The sequence below is a fragment of the Odocoileus virginianus genome, chromosome 16, assembly GCF_023699985.2.
Source record: "Odocoileus virginianus isolate 20LAN1187 ecotype Illinois chromosome 16, Ovbor_1.2, whole genome shotgun sequence".
Classification (NCBI taxonomy): Eukaryota; Metazoa; Chordata; class Mammalia; order Artiodactyla; family Cervidae; genus Odocoileus; species Odocoileus virginianus.
This window is the reverse complement of record NC_069689.1, coordinates 43,978,993-43,995,109: the sequence shown is the minus strand read 5'-3', so window position 1 is coordinate 43,995,109 and position 16,117 is coordinate 43,978,993. Positions and strand designations below refer to the sequence as shown.

General features: G+C 48.4%; 1 protein-coding gene across 2 annotated transcripts in view; it reads right to left on the bottom strand.

Annotated features, from left to right (window-relative positions):
* The window catches only part of ADAMTS17 (ADAM metallopeptidase with thrombospondin type 1 motif 17), a 398,742-nt gene that overhangs the window by 22,487 nt on the left and 360,138 nt on the right, over window positions 1–16,117 (bottom strand). For both annotated transcript variants that reach the window (XM_070478143.1, XM_070478144.1), the window contains exon 20: window positions 1–205. In XM_070478143.1, the coding sequence (XP_070334244.1) occupies window positions 1–205 (205 nt within the window). The remainder of the gene's footprint in view (window positions 206–16,117) is intronic.

The following is a 16,117-nucleotide window of genomic DNA, read 5'->3' as shown; positions in this document are numbered from 1 at the left end:
CTGTGACCACTCCGACGCCTCCCAGATGGACAGGCAGTCCTGGCCCTCGCAGCTCTGCACTGGCGATGGCCGGGGCACCGGGCAGTAGAGGGGGCGGGTGGCAACGTGTGTGCCATTCTGCAGCTGGTACACACAGGTCACTTCCCGGTGCTGGATGCCCTTCTCGCAGGTCGCTGAGCAGGGGCTCCATGGGCCTGCCACCCACCTGCCCAGAGAAAGACAAGACAGTGAGCAGACAAAGGGCCTTCCAGACAGATCGTGGGCCTGCTGTGGGAGGGAAGGAGGCAGACGCAGCTTTGCAGTCGGGTCTGGAGACAATTCCAGACTATCAGAGCTGTCTGAGTAGAGTGGTTCAGTGGTCTTCTCAGCACAGAAACCTTTCTGCACCCCACTCCCCATGTCAGACTGTTATTGAACCTATGTCTCCATCCTGCTATCTTGGGCCATCTTTGTTCAGGTATGAATGGACACAGAGCGGGCCACATTCCAGCAGAAGCTTTGGGTGACTCTATGGCTTGTCTTTCGCTCCTCCTGCTCTCTGCTGTGAGAATGGCAGGTTAAATACAGGGACGGCCCCACTGCTGGGCTCTGTCATAGCACGATGCTGTTGTATGCCACTGAGATTCTGGGGTTGTTCGTCACTGCAGCAAAAGGTGACCGGCACAGCCCTCAACGGAGGACGCCCTAGCCCCGGCCCAAACACACCAGGCCTCCCTGCTCTCCAAAGGGTGGCGGGCCCTCCTGAGTGGGGACTGTCCCTCTTGAGGAGGCAGCTTGGGATGGACAAAGTCTCTCGAGAGTGACTAAGCTGCTGAGGCCACCAGCTGAAAGTGCTCAACTGCGACTCTGCCTGCCTAATGCTTCAATGATCCCAATTCTGTCAGGTCCCTGCTGGCCTTACGGTGCTGGAAAGGAGCGAGGCAGTTTAGGAACCACGGTTTCTCAGGACACAAACAGGGCTTTGAATGTCCTTCCAGAGACTCTCTGTGCTGTGGTCCCTGGCATGCGTGTACGCTGAGTCACTTCCATCACGTCCGACTCTTTGTGACCCTGTGGACTGTAGTCTGCGGGGCTCCTCTGTCCATGGGATTCTCCAGGCAAGAATACTGGAGTGGGTTGCCATGCCCTCCTCCAGGGGATCTTTGCTACCCAGGGACCGAACCCCCATCTCCCCCGCTGCAGGCGGGTTCTTCACCACTAGTGCCACTCTTGCGAGCCCCAATAGTGGCAATTCCAGGAGCGCGCTACTTGACACAGCAGCACTGTCTGGATGGTGAGTGCTGACAACCACTCAGTTCTCACAACAGTCAGAGCCAGATCCCACCTGATGAGGCCATCCCCCTTGGAAACACTTAGGTGCTGGTGATGAGGCAGAGAACAAAACAAAGCCTGCCTCTGAATCTTGGGGATAGATGGTAAACTGATGAGCAACTTACAACAGAATACAACATAATATAACAGAGCGTATGAAAACTGACTGAAGGCGAAAGTGTTAGCTGCTCAGTCATGTCGGACCCTTTGCGACCCCATGGACTTTAGCCCACCATATAACATGTTCTATATTACAGACACAGACTGAATATGCCACGCTGTAATATGTGCTTCAGAGGAAAGCAAAGCGGCATGAGGCGGACGGGGCGAGGCGAGCATTAGCACTGTTTTGTCCAAGGTTGGGGATGGCCTGCCATGGGCAGCGCCTGGGAGGAAGTGAGGCAGGAGCCCTGTGCTTTCTGGGAGAAGATGCAAGCAGAGCGCACAGCATGTGCAAAGGCCCTGGAGGCGGCATGTGCTAGCCTCCAGCACACAAGGGCCGAGGGCAGCTGGGAGCAAGTGTGGCCAGGGAGGGGGTGAGCAGGAGAGGGTGGGACCCGAGAGGCCACAGGGGGAGGTCACGCAAGGCCTGGCAGGCTGCTGCCTCCTGCTTGAATAAGATGCAGTCTGGGGGGGTTTAGAGAGAGGAGGACACGCCTCTCCAAGGCCACCCTGGCTCCGCGTGGCGGTGAGCCGACAGTGGGTGGAGGCTGCAGGGAGGGCAGGGCGGAGGCCACTGCAATGGTCTAGGTGGGAGACAAGGGTGGCCTGGACAAGCTGGGACACTGGAGGGTGTTGGACTAAATTTTGAGAAGACGGGGCTACCCAGTTCCATCCCGACATGGTTCCTCCTCATCCCTTAGGGCAAGCTCAGGCCACCTCGTCTAGAGCTCATTCCAGATCCCTTGGCAGAGCTCATCATTTGGTCCTTCGCAGCCCAGGGACTAACTGCAATGACGCTCTTCTCACCAGACCCCTTGCTCATGCTACGAAGATGGAAACGCAGTGCCAACCTTGGGGGTGAGGACAAGCAGCATACTGCCTGCAAACTGCTTATGGAAGTCCCTGGCACACTGCCTTATAACGTAACCAGTATTGTCATTATTCTGTGTCTCCTTGGTGGGAAATGAAGAGTTCACAGATGGCATGCAGGCTTGCTCCCATTTCAGTGCCTGACAATTGCTTGAACACTTCTGAAAGATGCGAACCAACTCCTACCCATGTCTCTTAGTCCTGGTCTTTAGAGTACAAGAATTCCCTTTCAAATATCTGAAGATAGGTCTTTGGCTCCCCTTTTAAGTCTTCTCTTCTCTTGATCAAAATAATGTACAGATTCTCAATCCATTGTAAGTCTCAAGTCAGTGCTCTAGGGAATGTGGGTACCAACTCTGTTCACACAAAGGTCACATCCGGGACACCTGGGGAGACAGGGAACTGCTGGCAGGGCTCAGCAGTCCTGCCCTGGGGGCTCCTCCTGGCCCACCACTCGCTAGAAAGTCAGGTCTGTGGGGATCGGATTCCCGCAGAGCTGGGAGGGACTGCCAGCCTCCCAGGTGCTTCTCTCCTTTACCTGCGGTAACTGTTGTGTGCTGTGCTTAGTCGCTAAGTTGTGTCTGACTCTTTGCAACCCCACGGACTCCCACCAGACTCCTCTGTCCATGGGGATTCTCCAGGCAAGAATACTGGAGTGGGTTGCCATCCCCTCCTCCAGGGGATCTTCCTAACACAGGGATCGAACCCAGGTCAGTGTTTGATCAGATTCTTTACCATCTGAGCCACCAGAAGCTGGTACTTTTCAAAAGGATGACAGGATGGAAAAGAGCTCACGTACCCCTGGTCCTCCTTCCAGAAGAATCCTCAGATCCATCCCTGCCTGAAACACATGTCGAGCCACAGACAGGAGGGCTCTGTGTCATGGGCACACCTGCTATAGGTTACTGGAACTATTTTTCAGCTGGACCTTCTTGCTCCTGAACTTAACAAACACCTCAGTGAGGAATGGGGATGAAAAGTGGTCTTCCTAAGACTTTGCTTTTGGTGACAGAAAGAAACCACTTCCATTGAAGGGCCTCGGCCGCATGAGGCCCATGTGGGACAGGGGCGACATCACACACCTGGACATCAGAGTCAAGTGCCATCAATCCCAAGTCTATTAGCTTGAGAAGGGCTGACAGTTCCACACAACAATGTGCACTACAATTACAATGCAAACCTGAGCTTTTTTCACTCATATCCTCTAAAAATCTTAACAGTGACATTCATTAGCCGAGTTTGAATTAGTAGTTCTTCTTAAAAGCAATAAAACTGTAATTCTTGATGAAGCCACCATCAATACTTCCATAAGTCAGGCCCCTGCCCCATTCCCACAGGGTCAGGTCAGCCTCTCCTGTCCAACCAACACAGACGCATCTGCTTTGTACCTGTGCCAAGTTCAATCATTCTAATCAGGTAGTTGTCCACCTTTATCTGTGGTTTCACTTTTCCCAGTTGGATCATTCTAATCAGGTAGTTTTCTGCCTTTTCCTACGGTTTCACTTTCCCCAGTTTACTAGCAGTCAACTGCAGTCTGAAGACATTAAATGGAAAATTCCAGAAATAAATAATTCATAAGTTTAAACTGCGTGCTGTTCTGAGCAGTGGGATGAAATCTCCCACCATCCCAATCAGTTCCGCCCAGGATGAGAACCATTCCTTTGCCCAGCTTTTCCACACTGTATAGGCTCCCTGCCGCTTAGTACAGGAAATATATAGTATGTAAATATCTGCAGGGATCCTGGGTTCTGGGCATCTACCAACGGGGCACTTGGGGTGTATGGCCCATGGACGGGGGAGGACTACTAGATTTTGGACAGCTCTGTCACTACCTGACACCCGGTTTTTTGTTTTTTTTTATTTTTTTTTTTTTACTGCTGTCGCAGCTGCTATAAACTTAAGGACATAAAAAAATACAGACTGATTATCTTGCACTTTTGGAGGTAGAAAAACTGACGTGGATCTCAAGGGGCTAAAATCAAGGTGCTGCAGGGCTGGTTCCTTCTGGAAACTCCAGGAAGACTCTGTCTCCTTGCCTTTCCCAGCTTCTACACACTGCCCTGATTCCCTGGCTGGTGGCAGCTTCTTCTGTCTTCAAAGCCAGCAAATTAGGTAGAACTCTTCTCACATTGTATCACTCCAACCGTCTCTTTTGCTTCCCTCTTCTGTTTTAGGACCCTTATGATTACACTGGACCCACTCAGATAATTCAGGAAAAACCAACTGACTAGAAACCTGTATTAATTTGCTAGAGCTGCTACAAAGAAGTACCACAAGCTGGGTGGCTTAAAACAGTTCAGTTTAGTCACTCAGTGGTGTCTGACTTTGCGACCCCATGGACTGCAGCACACCAGGCTTCCCTGTCCATCACAAACTCCGGGAGTTTGCTCAAACTCATGACCATCTAGTTGGTGATGCCATCCGACCATCTCTTCCTCTGTCAACCCCTTCTCCTCCTGCCTTATATCTTTCCCAGCATCAGGGTCTTTTCCAATGAGTCAGTTCTTCTCATCAGGTGGCCAAAGAATGGGAACTTCAGCTTCAGCATCAGTTCTTCCAATGAATATTCACAACTGATATCCTTTAGGATGGACTGGTTGGATCTCCTTGCAGTTCAAGGGACTCTCAAGAGTCTTCTCCAACACCACAGTTCAAAAGCATCAATTATTCAGCACTCAGCCTTCTTTATGGCCCAACTCTCACATCCATACATGACTACTGGAAAAACCATAGCTTTGACTAGATGGAACTTTGTCGCAAAAGTAATGTCTCTGCTTTTTAATATGCTGTCTAGGTTTGTCATAGTTTTTCTTCCAAGGAGCAAGCATGGCTGCAGTCACCATCTGTGGTGATTTTGGAGCCCCCCGAAATAAAGTCTCTCACTGTTTGCATTGTTTCCTCATCTATTTGCCATGAAGTGATGGGACCAGATGCCATGATCTTCGTTTTCTGAATGTTGAGTTTTAAGCCAGCTTTTTCACTCTCCTCTTTCACTTTCATCAAGAGGCTCTTTAGTTCCTCTTTGCTTTCTGCAATAAGAGTTGTGTCATCTGCATATCTGAGGTTATTGATATTTCTCCTGGCAATCTTGATTCCAAATTGTGCTTCATCTAGCCTGGCATTTCTCATGATATATTCTGCATATAAGTTAAATGAACAGGGTGACAATATATACCCTTGGTGTACTCCTTTCCCAATTTGGAACCAGTCGGTTGCTCCATGTCCAGTTCTAACTGTTGCTTCTTGACCTGCATACAGATTTTGCAGGAGGCAGGTATGGTGGTCTGGCATTCCCATCTCTTTAAGTTTGGCATTCCCAACTCTTCCACAGTTTGTTGTGATCCACATAGCCAAAGACTTTGGCATAGTCAATAAAGCAGAAGTAGATGTTTTTCTGGAACTCTCTTGCTTTTTCTATGATCCAATGGATGTTGAAAATTTGATCTCTGGTTCCTCTGCCTTTTCTAAATCCAGCTTGAACATCTAGAAGTTCTTGGTTCACGTACTGTTGAAGCCTCGCTTGGAGAATTTTGAGCATTTCTTTGCTAGTGTGTGAGATGACTGCAATTGTGTGGGTAGTTTGAACATTCTTTGGTATTGTCTTTCTTTAGGATTGAAATAAAAACTGACCTTTCCTAGTCCTGTGGTCACTGCAGACAGAATGAAAATCACAAGCACAGAAAACTAACCAAAATGACCACATGGACCACAGCCTGTCTAACACAAGGAAACTATGAGCCACACCATGTAGGGCCACCCAAGATGGACGGGTCATAGTGGAGAGTTCTGATGAAAACGTGATCCACTAGAGAAGGGAATGGCAAACCACTTCAGTATTCTTGCCTTGAGAATCCCATGAACAGAATGGAAAGGACACTGAAAGATGAACACCCCAGGTTGGTAGGTGCCCAATATGCTACTGGAGAAGAGTGGGTAAATAACTCCAGAAAGAATGAAGAGATGGAGCCAAAGTGAAAACAATGTCCAGTTATGGATGTGACTGGTAATGGAAGTAAAGTCTGATGCTGTAAAGGGCAGTACTGCATAGGAATCTGGAATATTAGGTCCATCAATAAAGGTAAATTAGAAGTGACCAAACAGGAGATGGCAAGAGTGAACATCAACATTTTAGGAATCGGTGAACAAAAATGGACTGGAATGGGCAAATTTAATTCAGATGACCATTGACCATTATATCTACTGTGGTCAAGAATCCCTTAGAAAAAAATGGAGTAACCCTCACAGTCAACAAAAGAGTCCAAAAAGCAGAATTTGGGTGCAATTTCAAAAATGACAGAATGATCTCTGTTCATTTCCAAGGCAAACCATTCAATATCACAGTAATCCAAGTCTATGCCCCAACCACTAATGCCAAAGAAGCTGAAGTTGAATGGTTAAATGAACCTACAAGACCTTCTACAACTAATGCCAAAAAAAAATGTCCTTTTCATCATAGGAGACTGGGATGCAAAACTAGGAAGTCAAGAGATACCTGGAGTAACAGGCAAGTTTGGCCTTGGAGTACAAAATGAAGCAGGGCAAAGGCTAACAGAGTTTTGCCAAGAGAATGCACTGGTCATAGCAAACACCCTCTCCCAACAACAGAAGAGATGACTCTACACATGGACATCACCAGATGGTCAATATCAAAATCAGACTGACTATATTCTTTGCAGCCAAAGGTGGAGAAGCTCTATCCAGTCAGCAAAAACAGGATGGGGAGCTGATTGTGGCTCAGATCATGAACACCTTATTGCAAAATTCAGACTTAAATTGAAGAAATTAGGGAAAACCACTAGACCATTCAGGTATGACCTAAATCAAATCCCTTATGATTATACAGTGGAAGTGACAAAAATAAATTCAAGGGGTTAGATTTGATAGAGTGCCTCAAGAACTATGGGCTGGGGTTCAGGACATTGTATAGGAAGCAGTGATCAAGACCATTCCCAAGAAAAAGAAATGCAAAAAGGCAAAATGGTTGTGTGAAGAGGCCTTACATATAGCTGAGAAAAGAAGAGAAATGAAAGGCAAAGGAGAAAAGGAAGGATAGACCCATTTGAATGTAGAGTTCCAAAGAACAGCAAGGAGAGATAAGAAAGCCTTCCTAAGACCCAGAGGAATCAGGTGGAGAGGGAGGTGGGAGGGGGGATCGGGATGGGGAATACATGTAAATCCATGGATGATTCATGTCAATGTATGACAAAAACCACTAAAATACTGTAAAGTAATTAGCCTCCAACTAATAAAAATAAATGAAAAAAAATTAAAAAAAAAGAAACCCTTCCTAAGTCATCAATGCAAAGAAATAGAGGAAAACAACAGAATGGGAAAGACTAGAGATCTCTTCAAGAATGTTAGAGATACCAAGGAACATTTCATGCAAAGATGGGCACAATAAAGGACAGAAATGGTATGGACCTAACAAAAGCAGAAGACATTAAGAAGAGGTGGCAAGAATACACAGAAGAATTGTACAAAAAAGATCTTCATGACCGAGATAACCATGATGGTGTGATCACTCACTTAGAGCCAGACATCCTGGAGTGCAAAGTCAAGTGGGCCTTAGGAAGCATCATTATGAATAAAGCTAGTGGAGGTGATGGAATTTCAGCTGAGCTATTTCAAATCCTAAAAGATGATGTTGTGATAGTGCTGCACTCAATATGCCAGCAAATTTGGAAAATAGCAGTGGCCACAGGAATGAAAAAGTTCAGTTTTCATTCCAATCCCAAAGAAAGGCTTAAAACAACAAGAATTTATTCTCTTACAGTTCTGGTGGCTGGAAGTAAAAAAATTAGAGTGCTGGCAGGGTGGTTTCCTTCTGAGGACTCTGAGGAGTCTGTTCCATTCCTATCTTCCAGGTTCTGGTAACTTCTTTTGGGGGAGACCTATAACAACCTAATTCCACCTGCAGCCCTAACTTTCCATTGACATGTAACCTAACATTTTCATGAGTTCCAGGGATTAGGATGTAGACATCTTTGATGGTCATTGTTTTAAGTATACATCACATTAATAGTTCTGAGAAATTTTATCTTCTATTCAAAATTCAGTTTCTATTCAAGTCTTGATTTAAGACTTAAAGTAGGTAAAGATCTCATGCAATCTGCTGAAATGTGACTGTCTCACAAAAAACAATGGCATCTTCAGGATCACATTCTACTAACACAGTTATTTTAGGTTGAATATAAAGTGAATCTTCAACATAGATAACCAAAAAGAATACATTTGTGGATCATTCATTTTCAGCAACTTCAAACTGTAAAAAAAGTGTGAGCTGTTGTATTTCAACATAACAAGTGTTTAAGATAGCAAGTGGTTTGTCTGTGGGGTCAGTTTTATCCATATCCAAAATGGGTCAGTAGTAAGGATCTGGCATTGATTGAGCACCTAGTCTGTGCCTGTCTCTCAGCCAGGAAAGTTAGCTAAGTTAATCAAGGTAAGGTAACTAGTAAAGTAATGCTCAAAATTCTCCACGCCAGGCTTCAGCAATACGTGAACCGTGAACTTCCAGATGTTCAAGCTGGTTTTAGAAAAGGCAGAGGAACCAGAGATCAAATTGCCAACATCCGTTGGATCATCAAAAAAGCAAGAGAGTTCCAGAAAAACATCTGTTTTATTGACTATGCCAAACATTTCTGTTTTATTGACTATGCCAAAGCCTTTGACTGTGTGGATCACAAGAAACTGTGGAAAATTCTTAAAGACATGGGAATACCAGATCATCTGACCTGTCTCTTGAGAAACCTGTATGCAGATCAGGAAGCAACAGTTAGAACTGGACATGGAACAACAGGCTGGTTCCAAATAGGAAAAGGAGTATGTCAAGGCTGTATACTGTCACCCTGCTTATTTAACTTATATGCAGAGTACATCATGAGAAACGCTGGGCTGGATGTAGCACAAGCTGGAATCAAGATTGCCAGGAGGAATATCAGTAATGTAGATGACACCACCCTTATGGCAGAAAGGGAAGAGGAACTAAAAAGCTTCTTGATGAAAGTGAAAGAGGAGAGTGAAAAAGTTGGCTTAAAATGCAGCATTCAGAAAACTAAGATCATGGCATCTGGTCCCATCACTTCATGGCAAATAGATGGGGAAACAGTGGAAACAGTGTCAGACTTTATTTTTTTGGGCTCCAAAATCACTGCAGATGGTGATTGCAGCCATGAAATTAAAAGATGCTTAAAGTTACGACCAACCTAGATAGCATATTTAACAGCAGAGACATTACTTTGCCAACAAAGGTCCATCTAGTCAAGGCTATGGTTTTTCCAGTGGTCATGTATGGATGTGACAGTTGGACAGTGAAGAAAGCTGAGCCCTGAAGAATTGATGCTTTTGAACTGTGGTGTTGGAGAAGACTCTTGAGAGTCCCTTGGACTGCAAGGAGATCCAACCAGTCCATCCTAAAGGAGATCAGTCCTGGGTGTTCATTGGAAGGACTGATGCTGAAGCTGACACTCCAATATTTTGGCCACCTCACGCGAAGAGTTGACTCATTGGAAAAGACCCTAATGCTGGAAAGGATTGGGGGCAGGAGGAGAAGGGGACAACAGAGGATGAGATGGCTGGATGGCATCACCGACTCGATGGACATGGGTTTGTGTAGACTCTGGGAGTTGGTGATGGACAGGGAGGCCTGACCTGCTACAATTCATGGGGCCGCAAAGAGTCGGACACGACTGAGCGACTGAACTGAACTGAAGGTAACTAGGTGCCTGTATGTGATTGTCTGAGCATCTGTTATAGAGACACACAAATTCCAAGCACAGAATCAAATACCCTACAGGTAAAACACCACAGCATAAAAAGAAGGATGTGAAACAGCCTGGAAGCTCCAGGAAGCTGCAGGGAGGTAAAAGAGAATTTTGGCTACTGGGATGCCTACTTTGTCCAACCTCATCCCCTCTGTCCTCCAGACACATGGGTATCAACTTCATGCCAAGCCCTGAACCAAGGGCTTGGGCACTCAGCTCAGTGTCCCCACCTTCACAAAGTCAAGTGTGTGGTCCTCGGGGCAGAGGGAAACATAAAAACAGGCAGTGTCATCACTATCTGATAAGTGCAGTGGACAAAATGGAGCTTGAGCTGGGTCGTGAAGGTCAAGGTGGAGTTGGTCAAGCAAAGAAACAGGGCTCAGGACTCTGAGAGTGAGTACCTGCCCATGAAATGTTGAGCAGCAACTGTGAGTTTGGGATGACCAATCCTAAAGGATACTTCAGGGTGGGTAGGAGGGAAGCTGCCTTGGGGGTCTCCGATGATCGTGTACCCTGGGGCAAGACGATGGGTTTCACCAAGGCAGCAGAGAAATGGAAAACAGGCATGCTGATACAAGCCTATGAAAGGGTGGAGTTGACAGGGCTGTGAGTACATGGGGTTGTGGAGAGAAAGGAGGCAAGAGTCAAGCTCAGGATTCTGACTGGTCCAGAGGATGCTGGTGGTGCTGCCGCTGGGAGGGAGAACATAGGGAGGGGAGTGGGCCTGGGGGCAGAAGCGGGGTGTTACTGGCGGGTGGCCGCTAGGCCACTCAGTGGTGCTGGGAAGGGTCTGCAGGTGCAGTTCTGGAGGTCAAGGGTGCCCCCTGATGGGAGACACAGGGTTGGAAGTCAAAAGCAATAAAGTCCTGGTAGACAGCAAGGGTAAGAACGACTCATCCGGGGAGCTCACACTGGAGGACAGGGGGCAGGGCTTGGGTTGGACTCAATCATGGAAGGCTCTGAGGAGTGGGAGAAGAGGTGATCAGCAAGGCCAGCGAGGACAAGTGGACAGTGCAAGAGGCACCAAGAAGGGCTGGACTGGATAAGGCTGAAGAGCATCCCTGGATTTAGCCAGGAGGTGGCGAAGCTGACTGGGGGAGGCGGGGAGGACTAGGGAGACCAGTCGTCAGCGCTGTAAGAACAGAAAGGATGAGGGTGAAGAGGAGATGCTGGCACTCATAGCAGACTTGGGTTGATGCCCACATAGTAGGGTCCACAAACCCTCAATGCTGGGGTGGCACTCCAGCTTTGGAAACTAGACCTAGAGGTCAGCAAGATGTCCCATGACTTGGGAGCCTCTGGTTAAGCAAGCTGCATGTGGGTGGGAAGATGAGTGAGGATGTGAGAGGGGACACCTGCATGAGAAGGGAATGCTGAGAATGGCCGAGGGCTCCAAGCAGTGGCTCACGGAGCCACCTGTCTGGACACGTGGGCCACACTGCCCACTGGCAGTACCTCATGGAAAGTCATCTGGGCCAAACGGCAGAGCAGATGACCTGCTGGAGACCTGGGCTGTGTCTGAGATACTGGAGGCCAGCTGGGGAGGGCGGCCAGGGGCCTGGTGTGGACAGCATCGCAAGGGGAAGACTTGGCCACAGTCACACAGACGGTGCAGTCCACCAGGCTCCTCTGTCCACAGCACTTCCCAGACAAGAATGTGTTGAGCTTAGTCACTCAGTCGTGTCCGACTCTTTGCAACCCCATGGACTATACAGTCCATGGAATTCTCCAGGCCAGAATACTGGAGTGGGTAGCCTATCCCTTCTCCAGGGGATCTTCCCAACCCAGGGATCGAACTCAGGTCTCCCACACTGCAGGTGGATTCTTTACCAGCTGAACCACCAGGGAAGTCCAAGAATACTGGAGTGGGTAGCCTATCCCTTCTCCAGGGGATCTTCTTGACCCAGGAATTGAACCAGGATCTCCCACACTACAGGCAGATTCTTTGCCATGGAGCCACCTGGGAAGCCCTGCCCAGGACTTTTTCACTGCCATCTTGCCTTCAACCCACCAGAACTCCCAGAGGAAGGTGGCTCAGGGCCTGCTGGGCTTGTTTCACAGATGGAGCACCCGACTCAGAGACAGCGACATTGGCCCAAAGCCCACCAGCTAGTAAGTGGGTAAGTCCTCTGTGCCCCAACCCAGGGACTTCCTTCTTGTATTTACACACTCATGCTCTGGTTAGGGGACACCTGACCGATTTCATCAGGATGCCCCAAGGGTGAAAGATGCCCACTTACTAGAGCCAGACACTCTCAAAGTCTCAGCAGGTCGCATTCAGGATCCTGGGATCAGACGGGCCTGGCCTTGAGTCTTCCTTCCACCAGCTTGCCAGCTGTGTGACCTTGGACAAATCAGTACTCAAGCCTCTGCCAGGAGGTCAGCCCAGGCCTGGTGCTTTGTGGGCCTGATAAGTATCAGCTGCTATTACTGCTAGAAGTATTATTCTCAGTCTAGACATTTGTCTTATTCAGAGGAACTGTTGTTCCTCAAAGCCCTCTGGAATGGCTCATCTATGTGGGCATTTGGAACCAAAACAAATTCATTTGGATTTTTAGAAAATTTTCAATAAATCTGTGTGATTCAGATGATAGGAATATGAAGAACCTGCTTGAGTGCTGAGTCCTGTAACTCCGTGTGGGTTTTCTCCCCGCTCTGAGCCCCTGGCCCTCATCCATAAAGCAGGACCGGATGCTGACCTCACAGCAGGTAAAGGCCTCAGGGTCATGCCCACGGGGGAGCCCCAGGGATGGATGTCTCGTCCCTCTGCCCCGGGGCAGGGCTGCTGCACGTGGGGCTGTGAGCGTCCCGCTGAGGTCAGGCCAGCAGAGCTCTGCCTCCCCGTGGATGACAGGGCTCTCCCAGGACACCCGGGCTGTGCTCACCACGTGCGCCGCCGGCCTGGGCTGAGCAGACGTGGCAGAGGCCGTTGGCCGGGAGCCGGACCTCCGGGCCTCATCCCAGAAACACCACGGAGGACGCAGCAGCGGCAGACGCCGCGTCCGCCTGGGTCGCTCTCACGGCTCAAGGCTGGCTGCAGCCAGCAGCTCTGTTATGAGAATAATCAAAACACGCCTTTAACATGTGCCATTTAAAGTCTCCGAAGATATGTGGCTGCTTTTATTGAGCAGATGTCCTTGAGAGGAGAGGGCAGAGGAGGTACGAGCAGGACTTAACAGGCTGGGCTGCGAGGTTCTCCCAGGGGACCGAGGGGGACGCCTCAACAGCTGCACACGAAGTTTCAACGCAGCATTTCTCCATTTAAACCTTGAGAATTATGGGTTCTCATAGACATTTCCTTGAAAAGGAATATTATCCACATATTTGTTTTTTTTATAGAAGGAAACAAGAGCCTGCAGTGTGTGATGGGGAGAGAATACACGGGCCTGTGCATGTGAGCTTCTGCTAGAGGACATTAGTCCCCCCCTGAAAACCAGGCTGGGTCAGTCTGAGAACTTGCCACGCTTCCCTGAAAAGGTTCTTGAGTCAGTGTGGTTAGTTCTCATGTGCCAGGGAAAGGAAGAGAAAGGAAGGGAGGAAGAGAGGGGGAGGGAGGAAGGGGCAGGGAAGGGGGGAGGGTAGGGGCAGGGAAGAGGGGGAGGGTAGGGGCAGGGAAGGAGGGGAGGGAAGGGGCAGGGGAGGGAAGGGGCAGGGAAGGCGGGGAGGGAAGGGGCAAGGAAGGAGGGGAGGGAAGGGGCAGGGAAGGCGGGGAGGGAAGGGGCAGGGAAGCGGGGGAGGGAAGGGGCAGGGAAGGTGGGGAGGGAAGGGGCAGGGAAGTAGGGGAGGGAAGGGGCAGGGAAGGTGGGGAGGGAAGGGGCAGGGAAGCAGGGGAGGGAAGGGGCAGGGAAGCGGGGGAGGGTAGGGGCAGGGAAGGAGGGGAGGGAAGGGGCAGGGAAGGCGGGGAGGGAAGGGGCAGGGAAGGCGGGGAGGGAAGGGGCAGGGAAGGAGGGGAGGGAAGGGGCAGGGAAGGCGGGGAGGGAAGGGGCAGGGAAGGAGGGGAGGGAAGGGGCAGGGAAGCGGGGGAGTTAACGGGCAGGGAAGGTGGTGAGTGAAGGGGCAGGGAAGTGGGGGAGGGAAGGGGCAGGGAAGCGGGGGAGGGAAGGGGCAGGGAAGGCGGGGAGGGAAGGGGCAGGGAAGGCGGGGGAGGGAAGGGGCAGGGAAGGGTGGGAGGGAAGGGGGAGGGAAGGGGCAGGGAAAGCGGGGAGGGAAGGGGCAGGGAAGGGGGGGAGGGAAGGGGCAGGGAAGGCGGGGAGGGAAGGGGCAGGGAAGCGGGGGAGGGAAGGGGCAGGAAGGAAGACTTTGCTAAAATACAGCTTAACATGTTTAAAGAGTGATTTCTCTAGATATTGTACCAGCTAACCATTTTGGGAGCTTCCTATGTACCAGGCAATGTTCTGAGTACTTAACATGATTCGAATTATTTGATCCCTGTAACAATCCTACAGACAGCCATTCTACAGGTGAGGAAATTGAGGCACAGAGAGCTCAGTGCCTTGCCCAAGGTCATTCATTAGCAAGCAGAAGCATGATTTTAACAGTTCCATTGAGACCAAATTCACACACTCTACAATTCACCCACATAAAGAGAACAATAATATTCTGAGTTGTGAAATAACCACTACATCAATTTTAGCATATTTTCATTACCCTCCAAAGAAACTCTACAACTCTTAGCTGTCATCTCCCAATACATACCCCCTCCCATCCCTCTCAGCCCTAAGCAATTGCTAACCTACTTTTCGTCTCTGTAGACTTGCCTCTTTTGGACATTTCATATAAATGGACACATAACATGTGGTTTTTTGTGCCTGGATTCTTTCACTGAGCATGATGTTTCCAAGGCTCGTCCACATTATAGCACCTATCAGTACTTCATTCCCTTTTATTATTGAATAATATTTGATTGTATGGATATACCATATTTATTTATCAGTTCATCAATTGAGGGACATTCGGGTTATTTCCACATTTCAGCTATTACAAATAATGCTATGGTGAACATCAGTGGATAGTTTTTGTATGGACATGTGTTCTCATTTCTTTTGACTATATACCAAGGAGTGGAACTGCTGGATCATATGCTGACTCTATGTTTAACAATTTGAGAAATTCCAGACTGTTTCCAAAGCAGCTGCACCATTTTTCATTTCTATAGTAGCATATGAAAATCTAAATTCTCCACACTACCATTTGTGTGTGTTAGCTGCTTAGTTGTGTCCAACTCTGTATAGCCCACTGGGCTTCTCTGTCCATGGGATTCTCCAGGCAAGAATGGAGACGGTTGCCATTTCCTTCTCAGGGGATCATCCCCACCTGGGGATCAAACCCAGGTTTCCTGCATTCCAGGAAGATTTTTTACCATCTGAGTCACCACGGAAGCTACATTCCCATAAATTTTTGCTATTATTTCTCATTTTGATTACAGCCATCTTAGTGGGTGTGAAGTGGTATCCCACTGTGTTTTCATGTACTGTGGTAAAATATGTACAAAACTTACCATTTTAACCACTTTTCAGTGTATATCTCAGTAGTATTAAATACATTCACATTGTTGTGCAACCCTTACCATTATCTCCAAAACTTTTCATCTTCCCAAACTGAATTAATTAGATTCAATAAACAATAACTTCCTATTCCCCTCTCCCCCAGCTCCCAGCAACCATCATCAAACTTTCTCTCTATGACCTTGTCTGCTCAGGTACCTCATATAAGTGGAAACATACAATGTTCATTCTTTTGTAACCGTATTATTTCACTAAGTATAATGTCCAATGTCCTCAAGGTTCATCCATGTTACAGCATGTGTCAGAATTTCCTTCATTTTGAAGGATGAATAATATTCCATTGTACATGTGTAACACATTTTCATTTATCTGTTTGTCCAGAGAGGAACACTTGTGCTTCTTCCACCCTTTGACTATTGTGAATGATGATGCTATGAAGATAGTTGTACAAGTTTCTGTTTGAGTTCCTGCTTTTAATTATTTTGGGTATATACCCAGCAGTGGAAT